Source organism: Ascidiella aspersa, chromosome 9 (assembly GCF_963924565.1).
Source record: "Ascidiella aspersa chromosome 9, kaAscAspe10.2, whole genome shotgun sequence".
Taxonomy (NCBI): domain Eukaryota; kingdom Metazoa; phylum Chordata; class Ascidiacea; order Phlebobranchia; family Ascidiidae; genus Ascidiella; species Ascidiella aspersa.
The window spans coordinates 23,199,675-23,216,597 of NC_139455.1; the positions used below are offsets into that span (position 1 = coordinate 23,199,675).

At 39.0% G+C, this 16,923-nt stretch overlaps 1 protein-coding gene across 1 annotated transcript in view; it reads right to left on the bottom strand.

Moving 5' to 3' along the window:
* Nucleotides 1-16,923, bottom strand: part of LOC146133678 (uncharacterized) — a 41,272-nt gene that overhangs the window by 8,840 nt on the left and 15,509 nt on the right. Inside the window, exons 16-35 of the mRNA XM_083397825.1 lie at nt 16,419-16,588; nt 14,870-15,079; nt 13,847-13,978; nt 12,998-13,098; nt 12,228-12,329; nt 11,291-11,487; nt 10,600-10,764; nt 9,726-9,800; nt 9,345-9,455; nt 8,926-9,153; nt 7,889-8,043; nt 6,409-6,482; nt 5,822-5,997; nt 5,149-5,283; nt 4,114-4,200; nt 3,359-3,411; nt 2,698-2,830; nt 1,440-1,892; nt 626-730; nt 18-45 (exon numbers count right to left, since the gene is read on the bottom strand). Coding sequence (XP_083253951.1) covers nt 18-45; nt 626-730; nt 1,440-1,892; nt 2,698-2,830; nt 3,359-3,411; nt 4,114-4,200; nt 5,149-5,283; nt 5,822-5,997; nt 6,409-6,482; nt 7,889-8,043; nt 8,926-9,153; nt 9,345-9,455; nt 9,726-9,800; nt 10,600-10,764; nt 11,291-11,487; nt 12,228-12,329; nt 12,998-13,098; nt 13,847-13,978; nt 14,870-15,079; nt 16,419-16,588 — 2,890 coding nt within the window. The remainder of the gene's footprint in view (nt 1-17; nt 46-625; nt 731-1,439; nt 1,893-2,697; nt 2,831-3,358; nt 3,412-4,113; nt 4,201-5,148; nt 5,284-5,821; nt 5,998-6,408; nt 6,483-7,888; nt 8,044-8,925; nt 9,154-9,344; nt 9,456-9,725; nt 9,801-10,599; nt 10,765-11,290; nt 11,488-12,227; nt 12,330-12,997; nt 13,099-13,846; nt 13,979-14,869; nt 15,080-16,418; nt 16,589-16,923) is intronic.

Consider the following 16,923-nt stretch of genomic DNA (forward strand, 5'->3'; position numbering starts at 1 on the left):
AGTGAGATTCTACTTACCCGAAAGCGCTGGGAGTCGTTTTGGCAGCTGCAAAAAACACGAAATATTAGAAAACCGTTAAAACAACTCAAGGCAACGTTAAGAGCATCAACGAATAATATCTCCTGCCAACAGCGAATGAAATTCACTCTGACCAGGTTAAAATCAGGGATGCGGAATCGGGACTCGACAGAGTCGGCTTGTTTTGCTGGAGTCGGACACAGGCCTTGAGTAAGATCACGTAAAACTACCCGAGTCCCGAGTCCCGAGTCCGATGTGGGCATTCGCAGTGCCAAATTTCGAAACTAATAAAGCAGCTAACTGAAAATTGTAAAGACGGAATAGCATGTGCAGGAATAATTGCCAACTATTTATTAATTATGGGTGGATAATTTTATGACACCCCTGAGAGTGGAATTCAGCATATCCACCTTTTAGTTACGTTAATGGGTTGAATACAGGATGTAGTAGAGTCTAAGCCGGGCTAGGGACTAAAACAAAATCGCATTTTGGCCGGAGTCGGACTCGGGACTCGGATTTATTTTTTTGACCGGAGTCGGACTCTTTTTTTCTTTTTTTAACCTACTTCACAGCCCTTGGATCAAAACATTTCAATGCCTTTACTGACCTGGAGGGGCACCAAACACAGAAGCAGTCGTGGTTTGCGAAGGTCCCTTGTTAAGGTTGGAAAGCATTCCAAAGCTGGAAGCTTGGCCGAACACAGAACCGCCACCTTGAAAAAACAATCGCTTGCTTTGAATCTAACGCAGGGGTTCCTAAACTGGGGTCCATGGACCCCCTTATGGTAACGGTTTTGCACTGAATCCTATTTAGTCTCCATTACACTTACACATTTTTGGACTGAAATCAGCAGATTTGTAAGTCTATTTGAACAGTGACGTCAATTTATGACGTCATTTTGGAAGGTTTTGCCGACCGTGGTCCCCGCAAGGCCAAAACAATTTAAGGGGTCAGGGGGAAAAAAGTTTAAGAACCCCTGATCTAACGTATAAACTATAAACGAAAGTACTTGGCCGGTTCGCTACAGCGAGAAACTAATGTTGTCCAACTTACATAAAACAACGTTTTAGCATTGGATACACTATGCAGGAATCTGTAATGTGGCTTGATAATGAATTACAAAGCTAAAAAGGTCGAGTAGATTGACATCACCTTGAATTAAGACGTTTCGATACGAACCTGAGACAAGTTATTTTTTAATTTGTGTAAAATCTCAAAAGTAATGTAAACAAAATGATAGACGCTAAACGGTATCAATTTTCTCGGTCCCGCTTCAATAACAAAAAAAACTGAGATGAAACAAACTAGGAATTTTTACGTAAAAGTTTCGTCAAATACAAGTATTTCAACTATCTGACTTTTAAACCCAGCTTGGCTTAAACCCAGCATGCAAATCGGCAACTAAATATTTATTTTCCTACCAGCAGGGGGCGCGCCTGCAGCTTGCCCGAAAACACCGCCTCCAGTGGCCGCCGTTCCAAAACCAAAGCCGACAGAAGTGGGCGCTGCGGAGCTGACCAACAGACCACCGGGGTTGCTCGCTTCGTCCGACGTAGTGGCCGACTTTACGGCTTCAACCGATGATGACGTCACAGTCGCGGACGATGACGTCACAGAATCTGACGTCACGGCAGCAGGCGATGACGTCACAACGGGTGGAGGAGCTGCAGTAGCGGTGGTCGAAACCGGAGTTTGCGGCTGTTTATTCACGGCAGCCGACTCTTCGTAGGGCGGTGGGGCGGCAGGGGACTTTCCCCTGGGGTCGACAGGATCGCGGGGCTTTTCGGGGGCCGGGGGCCCGTCGGTCTTGGACAGGCGAGGCTTGGGGGTGATTGTGAAAACGGGTGGGGCTGTTGTTACGGCTGGGGGCGAATCTAGATGAAAAGTTAGGGTTGTTGGGTAGAATTGAAAACTCATAAATAAAGCGTTTATCTTTGATACTTGTGTTGTGTGAATTATTATAGGTTTCCTTGCATAATATGCTTTGCTTTGCTTCGCTGCACTTCACGTTTTGTCATATTTCGTTTCTTGCCGTTACACCTTTACGTTTTCACTTGTAATCCCTCATTGTCTTACACTTTTTGCTTTGGCCCTGAAGGACATTCCTTCGTTTGAGATACAAACCTTGTGGAGCACAAGGGCAGTCTTGTTTAGTTGTGGTGTGGGTTGGTCTCTTTTTAGGAGCAAGTAAGCTAGCGTTCGCGCTAGCTGCATTAGCTCCAGAAAAGAGCCCAGCATTGGTATTCGCGCCACATGGCCTTTCTCCAATAACACGTTTTCTAAGTAAGTGCTACACGAGGTTAGCGACAGGCCGTTAAGCAACAAAATAAGGCGTAACACTTGCAAGTCTGTTTCACACATGATTAGTTAATCCGATCAGGCCCGAATTTGGAACCGGCCCTGCGCGCGTCGAACTTGAATCCCGACCCAGACTCCGCAAACTTGCACCTAAATAATCGAAAGGGACTTGAATGTATTCGGGTCACCATTGGTAATAGACCTGCTTAATGTTTAACTTTGCAAACGCGGAAAAGAAATATCACAAAGCTGAAACTACATAAAGAGATATCTGAAAGTTCAAACTGATACCTACTTCTGAATGGGCTTAGATATTCTTACTTCGTCTTACTACAACCTCCAACCATTATGCTCCAAAACTAAAATGAAAGTTCATCTCACCGTTTGTAGTTGAAACCGCTTCTTCCTTGGAATTTGCTTCGTCCGACTTTTTGCTTGCGCTCAGCAGGTCGACCAAGGCTGGGGCCGAAGCACTGCCCCTGTTGGGGAGGGTGGAAAGCCGGGAAAGCCCCGTCTGCAAAAACCGGGACTTATTAGTTTTGTGACGTCATTTACGATGCTCCGAAAAAAAGTCAAAAAGTTTGTTTACTTTGTGTGTGTGATTGAAAATCAATTGAGATATTTGGGAAAATCACTTTTTTCTAAGATTAGTAACTCTTTAACCATTTTTTTTTCGCATAGAACTCTTGAATTTATTTCTCTTTCTTGCTTACGTGGGTGTCTGTGCAAATACAATCTATAGAGAATGGAGCATTATATTTCTATTCGTCACTTCAAAGCTATCATTCGCAAGTTTTTGGCTTCGAATAGACAGAATATGCATTAAGTCATTTTGGTGAAGGATCATTGATTCTTGTTAAAAATTTATGTGTTTTGGTTTTGGTTTGATTCAAGTGTGAGATACAATACAAGCTTTATGTGAAATACTTTGTACTTCCTTCAAAACTATTATTACAAAGTAACTATTAAAAGGTAAACATTAACAAGTGCATCGTTACGGCGCAAAATGAAACAAAAATACTAATGAAAGGATAAAACTTACGTTGGCGGACAGCTTTTCTCCAATTGAAGGTTTCTTAACCAATCCACTTGAACCTAATAAGACACGCAAATATTTAGTGTTGGTTGAGTAATTAAACCAACTTTTTATACTGTACTGCAAAGATGAGATAACCATGCGTACTTAACTACAAAGTGGGAATATGTACTCACTACAAGTCATTTTATTCCGATAACCGATATTTATACAAAAGTATCGCGATCTGATCAGATACCTAATGACGTCATTACTAAGCTCAAACAAGCCTAATAAATGAAATTAAAACGTTTAGCGGCAATTTTGCTTTGGGTAATTAGGCAAAAGTTCGCTCTAGCGTTAAGAATTTCAGTTATCTCCAGCTGTTAACCTACTATTGTTTGTATTGAATATTACATTTTATTAAAGATAAAAAAGCTTTCGATCGAAAATCATGGCTAAATTTCTAATTTGGTTGCGAATCGGCACCGATATTACCCTAGTATCGGACAGCTGCCGATACTACCAGTTCGACTCTTACGATATTATCAAGATTCAAGTTATTTTTGTGCCTCTAAGAAAAACACAAGGACAGAGAAAGGGATAAAAGTGTGACGGTCATCAATTCGAGCTGCCCATTCCTACACTATTGGACATTCTTAATTCTTTACATCCTTCTATAAACGTATATCAACGCAATTTTAAAACAGTTTTATTTTCGATAGTGCAGACTTACAATGCAGGATCTGAACTGGATTTTTTTTATTTAAAGAAGCGCTTACCACCAAACGAAGAGCCGAAGCTGATTGGTGAATCGGTCACGGTTGGGCGATCAGCGCTTGGAGGAGCTGACGTAGTGACAGCTTCGCCTGGAAAAATTGTTACGGATAATTAAGCAAGGTACACCCAATCGACCCAGTATTATACCTTCAGGTCTTTAGGAGGTCGCAAAATGTTCGGTTATTTTTTGTAATTAAAATACTTGACCAAACAGAGACATAAAAGATTCTTTTCAAGCACTACAACAGCTTTGTGCAAACACAAGTTCATGGGTTTGGTTAGCAATAGCTTTTAAAATTGTTTTTCGTGATTTTAAAGTGCATTATCCGACAAAAAAAGTTTTTCCACCAAAATGCTGTTGCGTTTTCTAAATTCTCGCTCTAATTATGCCAAGGGGGAAATAATGACAAAAATACAACGTTAAAAATTCCCGATTATGTTTAACCTTATGAAAAGCCCTTTAATTACCAAAATATAAGCTTTTTAATGAAAATTAAGAATTTTTGTCTATAGTACATTTTTTTTCCTTTGAATATATTCGTCAGAAAGGATTTATCTTCAAAGGTATACATTTTGTTAAAACAATAACGGCCACCAAAAAAACATTTAATCTATTACTCGTTCACACAGTACTAAGCAAAACTTTGGTGAAAATATTACTCGAACAATGTTTGGAAAATTCTTGACCAACTGCGATAATTTATGAGATTTTTTTACCTTTTTTCGACATTAAAAAGTAAATTCATATATTAGTTACCTGAAAATTTACTTATTTTATTTTATTATTCTTATAACTTGATTTTTTTTAACGTTGTAAACTAAATTTTGTTTTGCTGCTGTCGGAAATGTGGGAACGTTGTTATGATTTGTTAGGTGGCTTTAATTGTGACGTAATAACAAGCACAGCAGTTACGTCACAGTCAGATTGTTTATTGTTTGTCACCAATAGTATTAAGCTAAACATAGTACTAAGCAATAAAAAAGAAAAACACGAACAGTATAAAAATAAACCCCAATAAATCTCCAACTTTACTTACCTGAGAGGGTGAAGCTTAGGGGTGACGGTGCCGCCTGCTGACGCAAGCTGGGTAAAACCCCGAGGGGCGACTGGGTTCTGGGGAAAGTCCCGGCGCCGAAAAGCCCTGATGCGGTCGCAGGTGGAGTTCCGAAATCTTTGTGGGACAAATAACTACATAATTCGTGTTCGAGCATAAACTGTCAGAATTTCGGAGAAATAAATAACGCTAATAGCTTTGGCAGGAAAATGAAGAGTCAATAATTTTATTAAGAGGCACAGAATATTTATGCCTCTTGAGAATTTGTTGCTGGCGTCAGTTTGCAATGACGTCATTGACTTGCTCATGTCGCGATTTTAAATGAACGCAATATACAGAAAGCTAATTGTTTTACGTGCAAAAATTTGGATGAATACCCAGTTTAAAAAAAAATCTTAATAAAAACACTTTATTTTAACCCAAGTCATTTGCCCGAAAGGCTTAAGTCAAGTCTGGTCATTTGAAAACAGTGACTTTAGTGCACATAACAACACCTATATTCCATGATGTCGTTTTTACTTTAGTAATGAAATATTTGATATTAGCATCAAAATGTAAGTACGAAGTAAGTGAGTTTTCTTATTTCCTTCCTGAAGCTAACATAGGAAACTTTGAGCGTCAGCTTTAATAAAAGTTTGACAAAATTTTACCACACCTTGTGATTTAGCGGTTCCAAGGCCCGGGGGCTTTTCCTCAGTGGCGGGGGCCGACGGGGTCCGCTGGGGCAGCATGGACATGGCCTGGGACTGTCCCTTGTCCACGTTCTGTTGTTCAGCAACCAGGTCGAGCATCTTCTGCACCTCGACAGCGGCACCTGGCGGCACTTCGGGTCTGCAAGAAATTTCGTATCGGGGATAAAACGTTGAAAAATAAGTAAGAGGTATATAGGCAGACTTGGACAACTGGATAAATCTAGTTTTCTAATTTAATGAATTAGAGCAAAGTGCGGCTAATTCTAATTCTAATATGGTTAGCCAATTGCTTGTGTGCGGTAATTCTACACTTTATCTAAATCTGATTTCACCACAAATGCTAATTTCTAGCAAACTGCTTATTTCCTCTGTATTGGCACTGGCCCGCGGGCAGTAGATTGCCCACCACTGCTTTAAAGTAAAACTTACGTTAAAAAAAATTATCTATATATATAGTAATCTTGCTGAATTGTATGTTAGCAAATTAGGTTCGTAGATTGGAAAGAGACAATGACAATCCACTTCAAAAAAAAGCACACAAAAGAAATACCTGGCTTGAAACGTGGCAGAAAAGGGCAGTGTGTTGACAACTTGTGGGTCCTTCAAGTCCTTGATATTGACAACCTAAAGAAGGTGTGTGGTTAAATCGGGCAACGTTAGAGCATTTAGAGCAGGGGTCAGGAACCTACGGCTCGCGAGCCACATATGGCTCTTTTGATGAAGAATCTTGCAGATAGGGTTAAGGTAATATTTCTTAGCTTTGAACAAAACTCCCCGCGGTCATGGCCCCTTTCCTAACTTCAAACGACTTTACTTGGCTTAAGTCGGTTTGGTAAACCGACTTGATTTTAATTAGGTCTCTTTGGGGGGTAGACTGTGCGTATTTTCTTGAAATAAATCAATTTTTAAAAAAATTAATTTTTGTTAATGAATGTTTTTATTTTTATATGTATTTGTAGCAATACTTCAATACTTTATTTTAATCTTAAGGATTTTTCTTCTTTTTAACAATATAAAAATATTTATAAATATAAGTTAAGTGACGTAGTTTAAAGCAAGACTCCAGAAAGCAAATAATAAAACGTATAAAACTTGTGTAAAGTTTTAGGAAATGTTCTGAAAATGCTATTTACCTTCATTTGATTTTCGATATTCATCTTAAATCTTATAAACCAAAGTTTGCTACTATACTATACACGGTAATAAACAAATAAATAACGTGAAACCAGTTGTCTAACTTATAGTGTACAATGTACATATAAATACCTCACATCTACATGCGAGTCTATTTGGTAACACGATAAAGTTAGTTTACTAAACTACATGAAAAGCTTCGCGGCACACTTGACAAATTACCGAGGCACAAAACCACTGCTTTACAGCGATGATCAACCGACAGTGCAAAACGTAACAACAATCAAAATCAAAACAGAAGTTGCACCGAACACAAAAAGGTATTGCCTAATAAAAGGGTATTTTGCGAACAATAATTTTGTAACAAAAGCTTCCCGTTCAATTGACCTAACAATAGAGGAAAGGGTTTCTTAACCAGGGGTGCGAGAACTGTACCAAGGGGGTGGGGGATCAGACACAGAAAATGTATTACTTTAATTTATTTATTTGCTCATTCAAATGTAAAACTAACTCACCTTTTGGTATTGCGTTACTATGTTATCAGTTACTTACATAAAAATAAAATTACAATGGTTTTGAATCATTATGGTTGGTTGTAGTAAGACGCAATAAGAATACGAAAGCCCATACAGAAGTAGGTAGCATTTTGAACGTTTCGAATTACGCTTTATTCCATTTCAACATCTCTCTTATTCATTTTCAAGATGTTAAAAACGAATAAAGAGATGTCCGAAACGTTCAAAATGACACGGGGTTTGGTATTCTTACCACGTCGTACAATGGTTTTGTTATTTAGGCATTTCAAGAAGGGGGTGCGACAATTGGTTGGTGATTTAAAAGTGACGGAGCAAGGGAAAATGTTAAGAACCACTGATATAGGATTGTATGCAGCGTACCTGCGGCGGGTTGTTGAGATTGGAAGCGGCCTCGGTGTTTTGTCGAACTTGAGAGTCAAACTTGGGCGGTTTTGTTTTGGCGACCTGAACCTCTGGACCGCCGTAGCTAAGGGTTGATGATCCGCGCAATATTGGTTGTTGGGCTGTACCCTCGCCTGATATTGAAAATAAAAATTGTCAAATTGGAATGGATATCGGTCGATCTCTAACTGCAGAAGAACCCCATCCAATTTAAATGGCGACCCTAGTTTGGGTCGTGATCCAAAAGTTCCAGTATGCAGTCTGTGATAGGTGCAGACCCAAGATTTGTTTTAAAGAAGTTTGTGTTGTAGCGTATTGGGGTCTTTGGAAGTTGGGGGTAAGGGGCGCTGGCTCTGTAGACGAGAGCCGACGGCTGCCTAAATCCCTTGTTGTAATGGCTTTTAAAAGCACATAAGTCACTGTTTTCAAAGTCTTTTGGTCGTAATGACTTGACTTGACTTAAGACTTAACTCTTTTGGGCAAAACTACTTGACTTGACTTAAGTCTTTTGAACAAATGACTTGACTTGGGTAAAATAAAGTGTTTTCAATAAGCATTTTTTTGTAAAATTGAATTAATTATACTAATTTTTGCAGATAAAACAATTTGCTTGCTGTACATTGCGTTTTTTAGTATTTTTTCACAAAAGATATAAAACGATTTTAACTACTCTTACCAGATTTCTGGCAGATTTAAAGAAAACGTTTAAATCGTGAGATAGCTGCATTACGATTGTAAATGTAGGTCAATAAATACTCCGGACCTAATCCTTACAACAAAACGACAACCCAAATGCCCAAATGCCCAAATGAATAGGTAGCTATAAAGGTCCTAAAGATTAAAAATGATTAAATTGAAAAATAACTGCCCTGCAAACGATGGCAAATAAATAAATTTTATTTTTGATTAATTTTGCAATAGACAGTCCTAAAGGTCCTCAAATGTGATTAATTTTAAGTTTTAGGGGTCTTTCAAATTTTTCCACCTTGTTTCAAACATAACATGACAAAATATACCTGATGTAGAAGTGAACTGGGATGTTTGGGTTTCCTGTGCAGACAAGCCTTTGTTAGCGAACAATCCTTGACCTCCAGCTGACCCCTGGCCACTAAATAGACCTTGACCTCCGAATGCACCTTGACCTCCGAATGAGCTTTGACCTCCGAATGACCCTAGCCCACCGCCCCCGGGGGCAACAGTCAGAGTTTTGGCGAGGGGCTTTTTTCCCAAAGCAGCCTGAAGAGCTGAAAATAAAATACACATTGAAAGTTGTAAGAACATCAAAGACCATACAACGTTTCGAACAACTTTTTATTCATTTTCAACAATGTTGATTAAAATGCTACCTACTTCTGTGTGGGCTTTGATAGTCTTGCTACGTCTTACTACAAATTCAAACCATCATGCTCCAAAAACATTGGAAGCATAATCCTACCTGGGGCGGCTTGGGGCTGTGGGGGTTGCTGGGTGCGAGAAAAGAACCCGGAATTTCCCGAATCACCAAATCCTTTCATCACGAAAGGCTTGTTCACCTCTGGTTTGGCAACTAAGTGAAAAAATATTTTTAAAATAAAAATTAATTTTTAAAAAAAATCAAATTTTTAAATAAATATTTTTTTTTGTTTTAAATTCTGATCGCCTATTTCTCAAAACGAGAACATATAAGGGCTTGAAAAATTATCTTGAAATCTGGTCACACCTTTCTAAAAACGGTCAAACTATCTGAATTTTTTGTCAAGTAAAATTGTAAATTCAAGTGCGGATTTATCTTGTTGCAACTGAGTCGAAAAAATGTATTCGAACAAACGATAATTACCAGCAGATTCCAAAATTGCGTTGCTGGGAAAAGTAGAATTTCCAAATTGCCCCAATTCCGAGCTTGGAAAAGAACCTTGGAAATATATAAAAACGAAAATATTTATCTCGCAAAACTGAATGTGTAAAATAGGAAGATATCTTCTCGCCCTTAAATCAAGATATTGACTTGAAATGGAAAAGTAAATCAAGATATTGACTTGAAATGGAAAAAGTAAATCAAGATATTGACTTGAAATGGAAGCAAATATTCTTTAGACTTTTGTGCCTTGGTCAAAGTCAGTCACTTATGTATAAGTTCTAGTCATTTAAAAAGGAAATATATTTCGCCACAAAATAAGACAACATCAGTCTCTTCGACATCAGACTTTTTTTTGTGGTGTATTATTTGACACCTCTATTCAATTTTAAATAAAAATTTAAAAAACAAAATCAGACTTTTTTTTTGTGAGATAATATTTGACGTTCTAGTCAATTTAAAAAACAAAATCAGACTTTTTTTTGTGAGATAATATTTGACGTTATAGTCAATTTGAAAAACAAAATCAGACTTTTTTTGTGAGATAATATTTGACGTTCTAGTCAATTTAAAAAACAAAATCAGACTTTTTTTTGTGAGATAATATTTGACGTTATAGTCAATTTAAAAAACAAAATCAGACTTTTTTTGTGAGATAATATTTGACGTTCTAGTCAATTTAAAAAACAAAATCAGACTTTTTTTGTGAGATAATATTTGACATTCTAGTCAATTTGAAAAACAAAATCAGACATTTTTTTGTGAAATATTATTTGACGCTTATGAGTAAGCGTTTACTCAGTGCCTTAAAAAAAATCTGATTAAAATATTTAGACCGCGGACTTTAGGAACTTACTACTGAGTGAATTGGTTTCACCGCTGCCCGGACCAGTTGTGGAATCGGTCCGGTCAGTCTCGCTCGAAAAAGTACGCTCGTATGACCTCGGTCCAGCGGACAACGAGGTCGTGTCTTGCTTCTTTGGTTTTCGGAAATTCGGCATAATGATGTTCGACTTGCCACCTTCAAAACATACTTTTTTGTCTTCCTTGAAAGCGTTTAATATGGACAGAATTTTTTTTAAGATCAGAAACTGATGGTGCGGTTTCGAGATTATGTTTAGTTAGCCCAGGCCTGCAAAACTTAAAATGGTACAAGGGCCGCAACAAGCAAAAACATCCATACTGAATTTGAATGACATTGGGGGGGGGGGTTAATGGCGTTATCTATCTATTTTTGGTTATATAATAATCGGAGGAGTCTACCAATCTTAATAGTTTAACGTTTCACTTTTATGGCAGGGACTTGACTTCAAATTGACTTGTTTATTTATAACTTCACTTGGGCAATTGATGACTTGATTTGTTATTTATTTTAAGAGACTTGACTTGGACTTTAGTAATTTCAAAATGACTTGACTAGGACTTAAAATATTCCACAAAAGACTTAACTGGGACTGGTGTCACTCTTAAAATGACTGGTTTACAATACTAAAGGGTTGAATTTTAATATGCAAACCAAGGTCAACCATCGACAGCTTAATACGGACCTGTAGCGGCGCGGATCGGCGTAGTTTTCCTCGACCCTAGAATCTGCGATAGCTGGCTTGTCTTCTTGGGCGAAACCCGGTTGGGGGAAGTCCCCTTGCCATCGCCGGCGGTCAAGCTGCGATGATTGACAGGTGTGCGATGATTGGCAGGTGCGCGAGTGCTCAGGAAAGAATCGGCCAGCGCTCCTAGGTCGGTACTGCGAACAGAAAATTTGGAAACGGGAGTTAGCAGAGTCCATTAAAAATTACCATCCGACTCCGGTCTAATTATGTCGAGTCTCAATTAAGGCTCCAACTCTACACAATGCATTTCATCCATTTACATAACTTAAATAAGGTGGATATTCAGCAATCCACTCATAGGGTGGTCAGATTTCATCCACCCAAAATACATGGTTGGAAAATAACCCACAATGTGCGAATCCGCCTTAACAATTTACAGTTGGGGCCTTATCACTTTCAAAATTTGGCAGTGTTAATGCGCACGTCGGACTCGGGTAGTTCACGAGCTTACACGACTTCGGCAAAATAAAACGACTCCGTCGAGTCCCTAATCCGACTCCGCAATCCTGGTTAGCAGAAGCAGGGTGACATAATGGAGGTTAGACATGTTTTTGCAACCTACGGCCCGCCGACACAAATTATGCGGCCCGCGGCCTACTTTACAAACTGGACACGAGGCCATTTTCCTCATATTTTGGACTAAATTTGCGACAAATACGCCACAGATTGAAGGCCAATTATTACTTAAACGTCACCTAAACCAAAAAAAAAACAGGTTAAATTATTGAAAAATTGGTAGGACAAAACTTGCAAACGGCGTGGCGTGCCAACATTTTTGGCGAGTTCTAACTGGTTGACACTCGCCCGACTAGTGATTGTAAATGTTGAATTCAAGACCAACTCGAAATTGAACATTTCAAGGATTGCACCCCACCTGCTTTGCTCGTTCCCTGCCTCAATCGAACTTGGCATCTGTTGTTTCTTGTAGAAGTTGGGCGCCGGAGACGAAATTGTGCTGCTGCTCAGTAGACGTAACCTTGGGAAAGAAAATCGTGTATGCCACGCTATTTTCATAAGCAAAGAAAACAACATAAAGTTAGCTTTTTCGTTTTGAGAACCCTTAGCGTTCAAAGTCTTACTGAATTTGGACAACGGTTTAAAAACATACAATATTGCTTTCGATTTGAAAAGCATTTCAACATTTACCAGGTTTCGGGCTTTCGGCCTATACAACAGTGGTTCTCAACCGGGGTACCGCGGCACCCTGGGGTGCCATTTCTAATGCTCAAGGGTGCCCAGAGATATTCGACAATCTTTAAGAATCTGAATTTTGCTCAACTGTTACAACTTTTTGTGTAAGATTAGAGTGGAAGTTGTCCAGTTCCGTTTATTGTGACATTCTAGTGATACGAAAAAATCCTGTAGGGTGCCGCAATCCTTATTATTATTTTTGAGGGGTGCCGCAAGCCATAAAAGGTTGAGAACCACTGCTATACAAGTACTGAACTATTTAGGTTGAAATCAACCAAAAAAAGCGCCGAAGTTCACCATAAGAGAATAATTCGCGATTAAAATAAAGTATAAAAAAAAAACTCGAACAAAATATTTCGTGGCAGACTAATAGTTAAAGAAACAGTAGCGGGGCATTACGTCAAATTTTAGACACTGCAAGACATAAAGGTGAAACAAAATTTTGTATGTTACTTGTCCAGTTGTTGTCCGAGCAGCATCAAGGTCCTCTCTTTATCGTGAAGGATCTGCATCTGGTTTAACACAACCTTGTGTATCATGTTAGTCTCCTCCATCTGAAAAATTAACATCACAACTTTAGACTGAGGCTGCGAATTTGGGACTCGGGACTTAACGAGTCGGTTTGTTTTGCTGGAACGTATTGGGGATTTCGAGTAAGACCTCGTAAAACTACCGGAGTCCCTAATTCGACGTGCGCATGCGCAGTGCTAAATTTCGAAAAATTTGGTCGAACTAGGGACTCGGGTTTTTTAACGAACTCCACAGCCCTGATTTTAACTAAAAATATAACCGTGCTAGTGGGGTACAAAACCAATTCTAGTCTTTTACATTAGTTTATGATATTCGCAAGCTTTGCATTCTGTAGTGTACAATAGCTTTATATCATTTAAAAAAGTACGGAAAGTTTACGAGTTTAAACTTCCTGTAAGCCAATAACGACACAGAACAACCTACCATCACTTTTTACGGTAGCCCTGGCGGATTTGCGACATTTTCAAGATAAAAATCACAGCAAAACATTTTGACCGTCTCGTATTTTTCTTTCAAGTAAATAAACAAAATTCAAAGTTACATAAAATCTGCGGTATTAAATTTCTAAGTTTCTTTTTCACAGTAAAAAACATAAAATCTGCAGTAATTAAATTTCAAATTATTATTATTTTTTTTTTGAGAAAAAAAAATTCAAACCTTCATAAAATCTGCGGTGTTTAATGTAGAATTTATTTCCAAGTAAAGAAAAAAAAATCAAACCAACATAAAATCCACGACAATTAAATTTCGAAGTATTTGTTTCGAAAAGACCTGCATGCGCCGCTTGGATTTCTTGAGCGTTGATGACTTCTGGCTGAGCGAGAATTTATTCCACTGTTCGTCCAAGGCCGTGTTGGTTTGCTTCACAGCGTCACGCATTTGCTGGAATGTGGCTCGGATCTCCTGCGCATGTTTATGGGTTTGGAGTTGGATTTACTTGACGAAGTAGGAATATGAAAGCCCATACAGAAGTATAGGTAGCATTTTGAACGTTTCGAATAACTCTTATTGATTTCCAAGATAGTCTCTTTCTGATAATGTCAGTCAAAGCGCCCATCAGAATAGGTACATAGTAAGAATATTAAAGCTCATAAAGAAGTTAATAGCATTTTGAACTTTTAAAATAACTCTTTATTCGTTTTCAACATCGTGGAACTAAACCACTTATATTACCACAACATCTATTAGGGCAGTATAGTTCTTATACTAGGATATTTCCACCAGACTTTGACAACTAGATAATTCTCGCTTTTAATTTAAATTGGAGAAAAACGCGACTAATTTATTTTTTTAGTCTCTCAGTCGAAACAAAGAATTCAATTAATTATATTTTGTCAGAATGACTTCTATGTGATTTTTACAACCGTGAAAAGCATAGTCTATACTAAAACACAAAAAATTAGCACACAAATATTTACCATTAGCATTGTATCAGAATAAAATGCGATTTAAATTAAATTGAATATGAATAATTAAATGTAAAATTAGTTCAAATTCTATTTTGAACTTTGTTTTTCAAGAATTCGGTTATGGTAATTCCAATATATTTTAAGAAAACTAAAATGATCTAATTTTAAAAAGCTTAAATAAATCTAGTTGTCCGCCCGTCTACATTGAAACCCTTAGGTCATAGGTGTACGTCGACTAGTCTTAGAGTTCCTTGAGTACCTCAAATAAATTTAAGAGTCTAATTTAAAAAATAAAATAAAAATATAAAAAACTATTTTATTGAAAAAAAGCTTTTGCAGAGAAATTGGCAGCATATTGGCTTTTCACATAACAGCAGTTTTTCACCTTCATTTTCTTTTTGTCGGCGAGGTCCAGGGGCCTGGAGACAAGGGCGCTCCTGTAGTTGGGATTTTTGATTCTCTTCTGTCGCATTTCGACGTTCTGCACGGCACCGAACAGCTCGATACAGTGGGTCTTGGACGTCTTGACCTCGTCGCGTTGTTCCGACGTCGTTCGCGCGATTTCTTGCTTGAAGCTCGCGAGCTCTTCCACCATCTGATGAGAAATAGGCGCTCTTAAAAACGTCGAACTATAGTCGTAAGATACGAACAGCATCGACGCCGGATAAACCACAGTTTGGTAAAGGACCAAATAGGACTAATACCTAATAGTCGGTATATCGTTAAATCGTAATAAGACTTACACCCGTCGGATTTAGACCAAAAAGGCCAGAATCAGGCCTATACAACACTATACCTAACCCAAACCCCAATCCCTAAGTACATCACCAACTTCCCTAATAGTTTCAGCCTTAACCCATTTTCTAACCCCACCCATTCCCACCATAACCCAAAAACAGGGCGAAAAATCTAATGCCAAAACAGCGACACCCTAACGGCGCCGTTCAAACCAAACGTCGACACCAAAACGGCCGATGTCAGACCGATGGCCCCAGATTGTCCAACACCCTCTCCCTATCGAGTTTTCAGGCGTTATTTTGGCCAATTAGGCCTTATTTCGATTAATTTAGGACTTATTCAGGCGGGTTTATGTCTTATTCGGGCAATTAGGTTCTAATTCTGTCGCAGATATTACTGCGTATTTTGCTTATTATGTCGTTGATATTACTGCGTATTTTGCTTATTATGTCGTTGATCTTAATACTATGGCATTATAGATTGTCTTATTGTACAAAAAAGGTCCACGGTAACGAAACCCATGTAAACTACGAGATTCCTACGGAGAGGCTTATCGAAATCAGTCGGTCAGATCACTATTGTAGTGCAAGCAGGGCCAGGCTAGAAAAACAACTAACCTTCGGTGAGGTTCGAACTCACGACCTCCGGTCATACAATGCTTGATTATAATACGAATAAATACTCCAGCTCCGGAGTCGTAAAACTCAATCCTTTGGCTCCGGCTCCAGCTCCGGAGTAGAAAAACTCATATCCTTTGGCTCCGGCTCCAGCTCCGGAGCCATCAAACACACACCAATGACTCCGGCTCCAGCTCCGGTGCCACCAGTCAATTATTCAATGGCAAGTTTTAAAAATTGCTTTTGGCTAACTAACGTTGGAGATGGAACAAAATATAATTTCTTAGCTTTAGCACCACAAACTGAAAAATGGCCCCAGCTCCACAAAAATAATAAAAAGGGCTCCGGCTCCGGCTCCACAAAAGTAATAAAAATGGCTCCGGCTCCGGCTCCAGCTCCACAAAAATAATAAAAATGGCTCCGGCTCCGGCTCCAGCTCCACAAAAATAATAACAATGGCTCCGGCTCCGGCTCTGGCTCCAGAGAAAATGCTTAGCTCCGGGCTCCGGGCTCCAGCTCCGGCTCCGGCTCCCCAGCCCTGGTTACACAGCCCCAGGGGGGAATCCCCTCAAGTCTCACCCCTTTTAGTTGCCTCTTTTCTGCGTCTCTACCGATGCCGGCCACCTCGCTTTTGACGACCGACGAATCGGCGAAGAAGGCGCCAAGTTCACGATCGAAGTCGACGATCTCACTCCTCAAGCTGTCGGCAAGCGAGTCGCCGTCGACGGATTGAACGGAATTGACCCGTTCTGAAATCGACAAAGTTTTTTTGTTAAAAATACGCAGCGTAAAGTAAGATACTTTTGGCTTAAACTTGGCTTTTATCAATTGTACAATTGCTCTTCCGGCGAAATTTCATTAAAGTGCCAACGTTTCGATCACCATTTCGGGCAATCTTCTTAAGGGCAAAATAATTGCAACTACAGGCAAAAAAATATAAAAAATACATATCTACTAGACAAACAATAAAAGAAAAACAACATTGGACCTTAAACCACGAGGCGCGAAAAGCAAGATAAGCAGCTGATGACCGGACAGTGCGAAAACCACGGATGCATTTGGCTTTAATATTGTCACAATATAG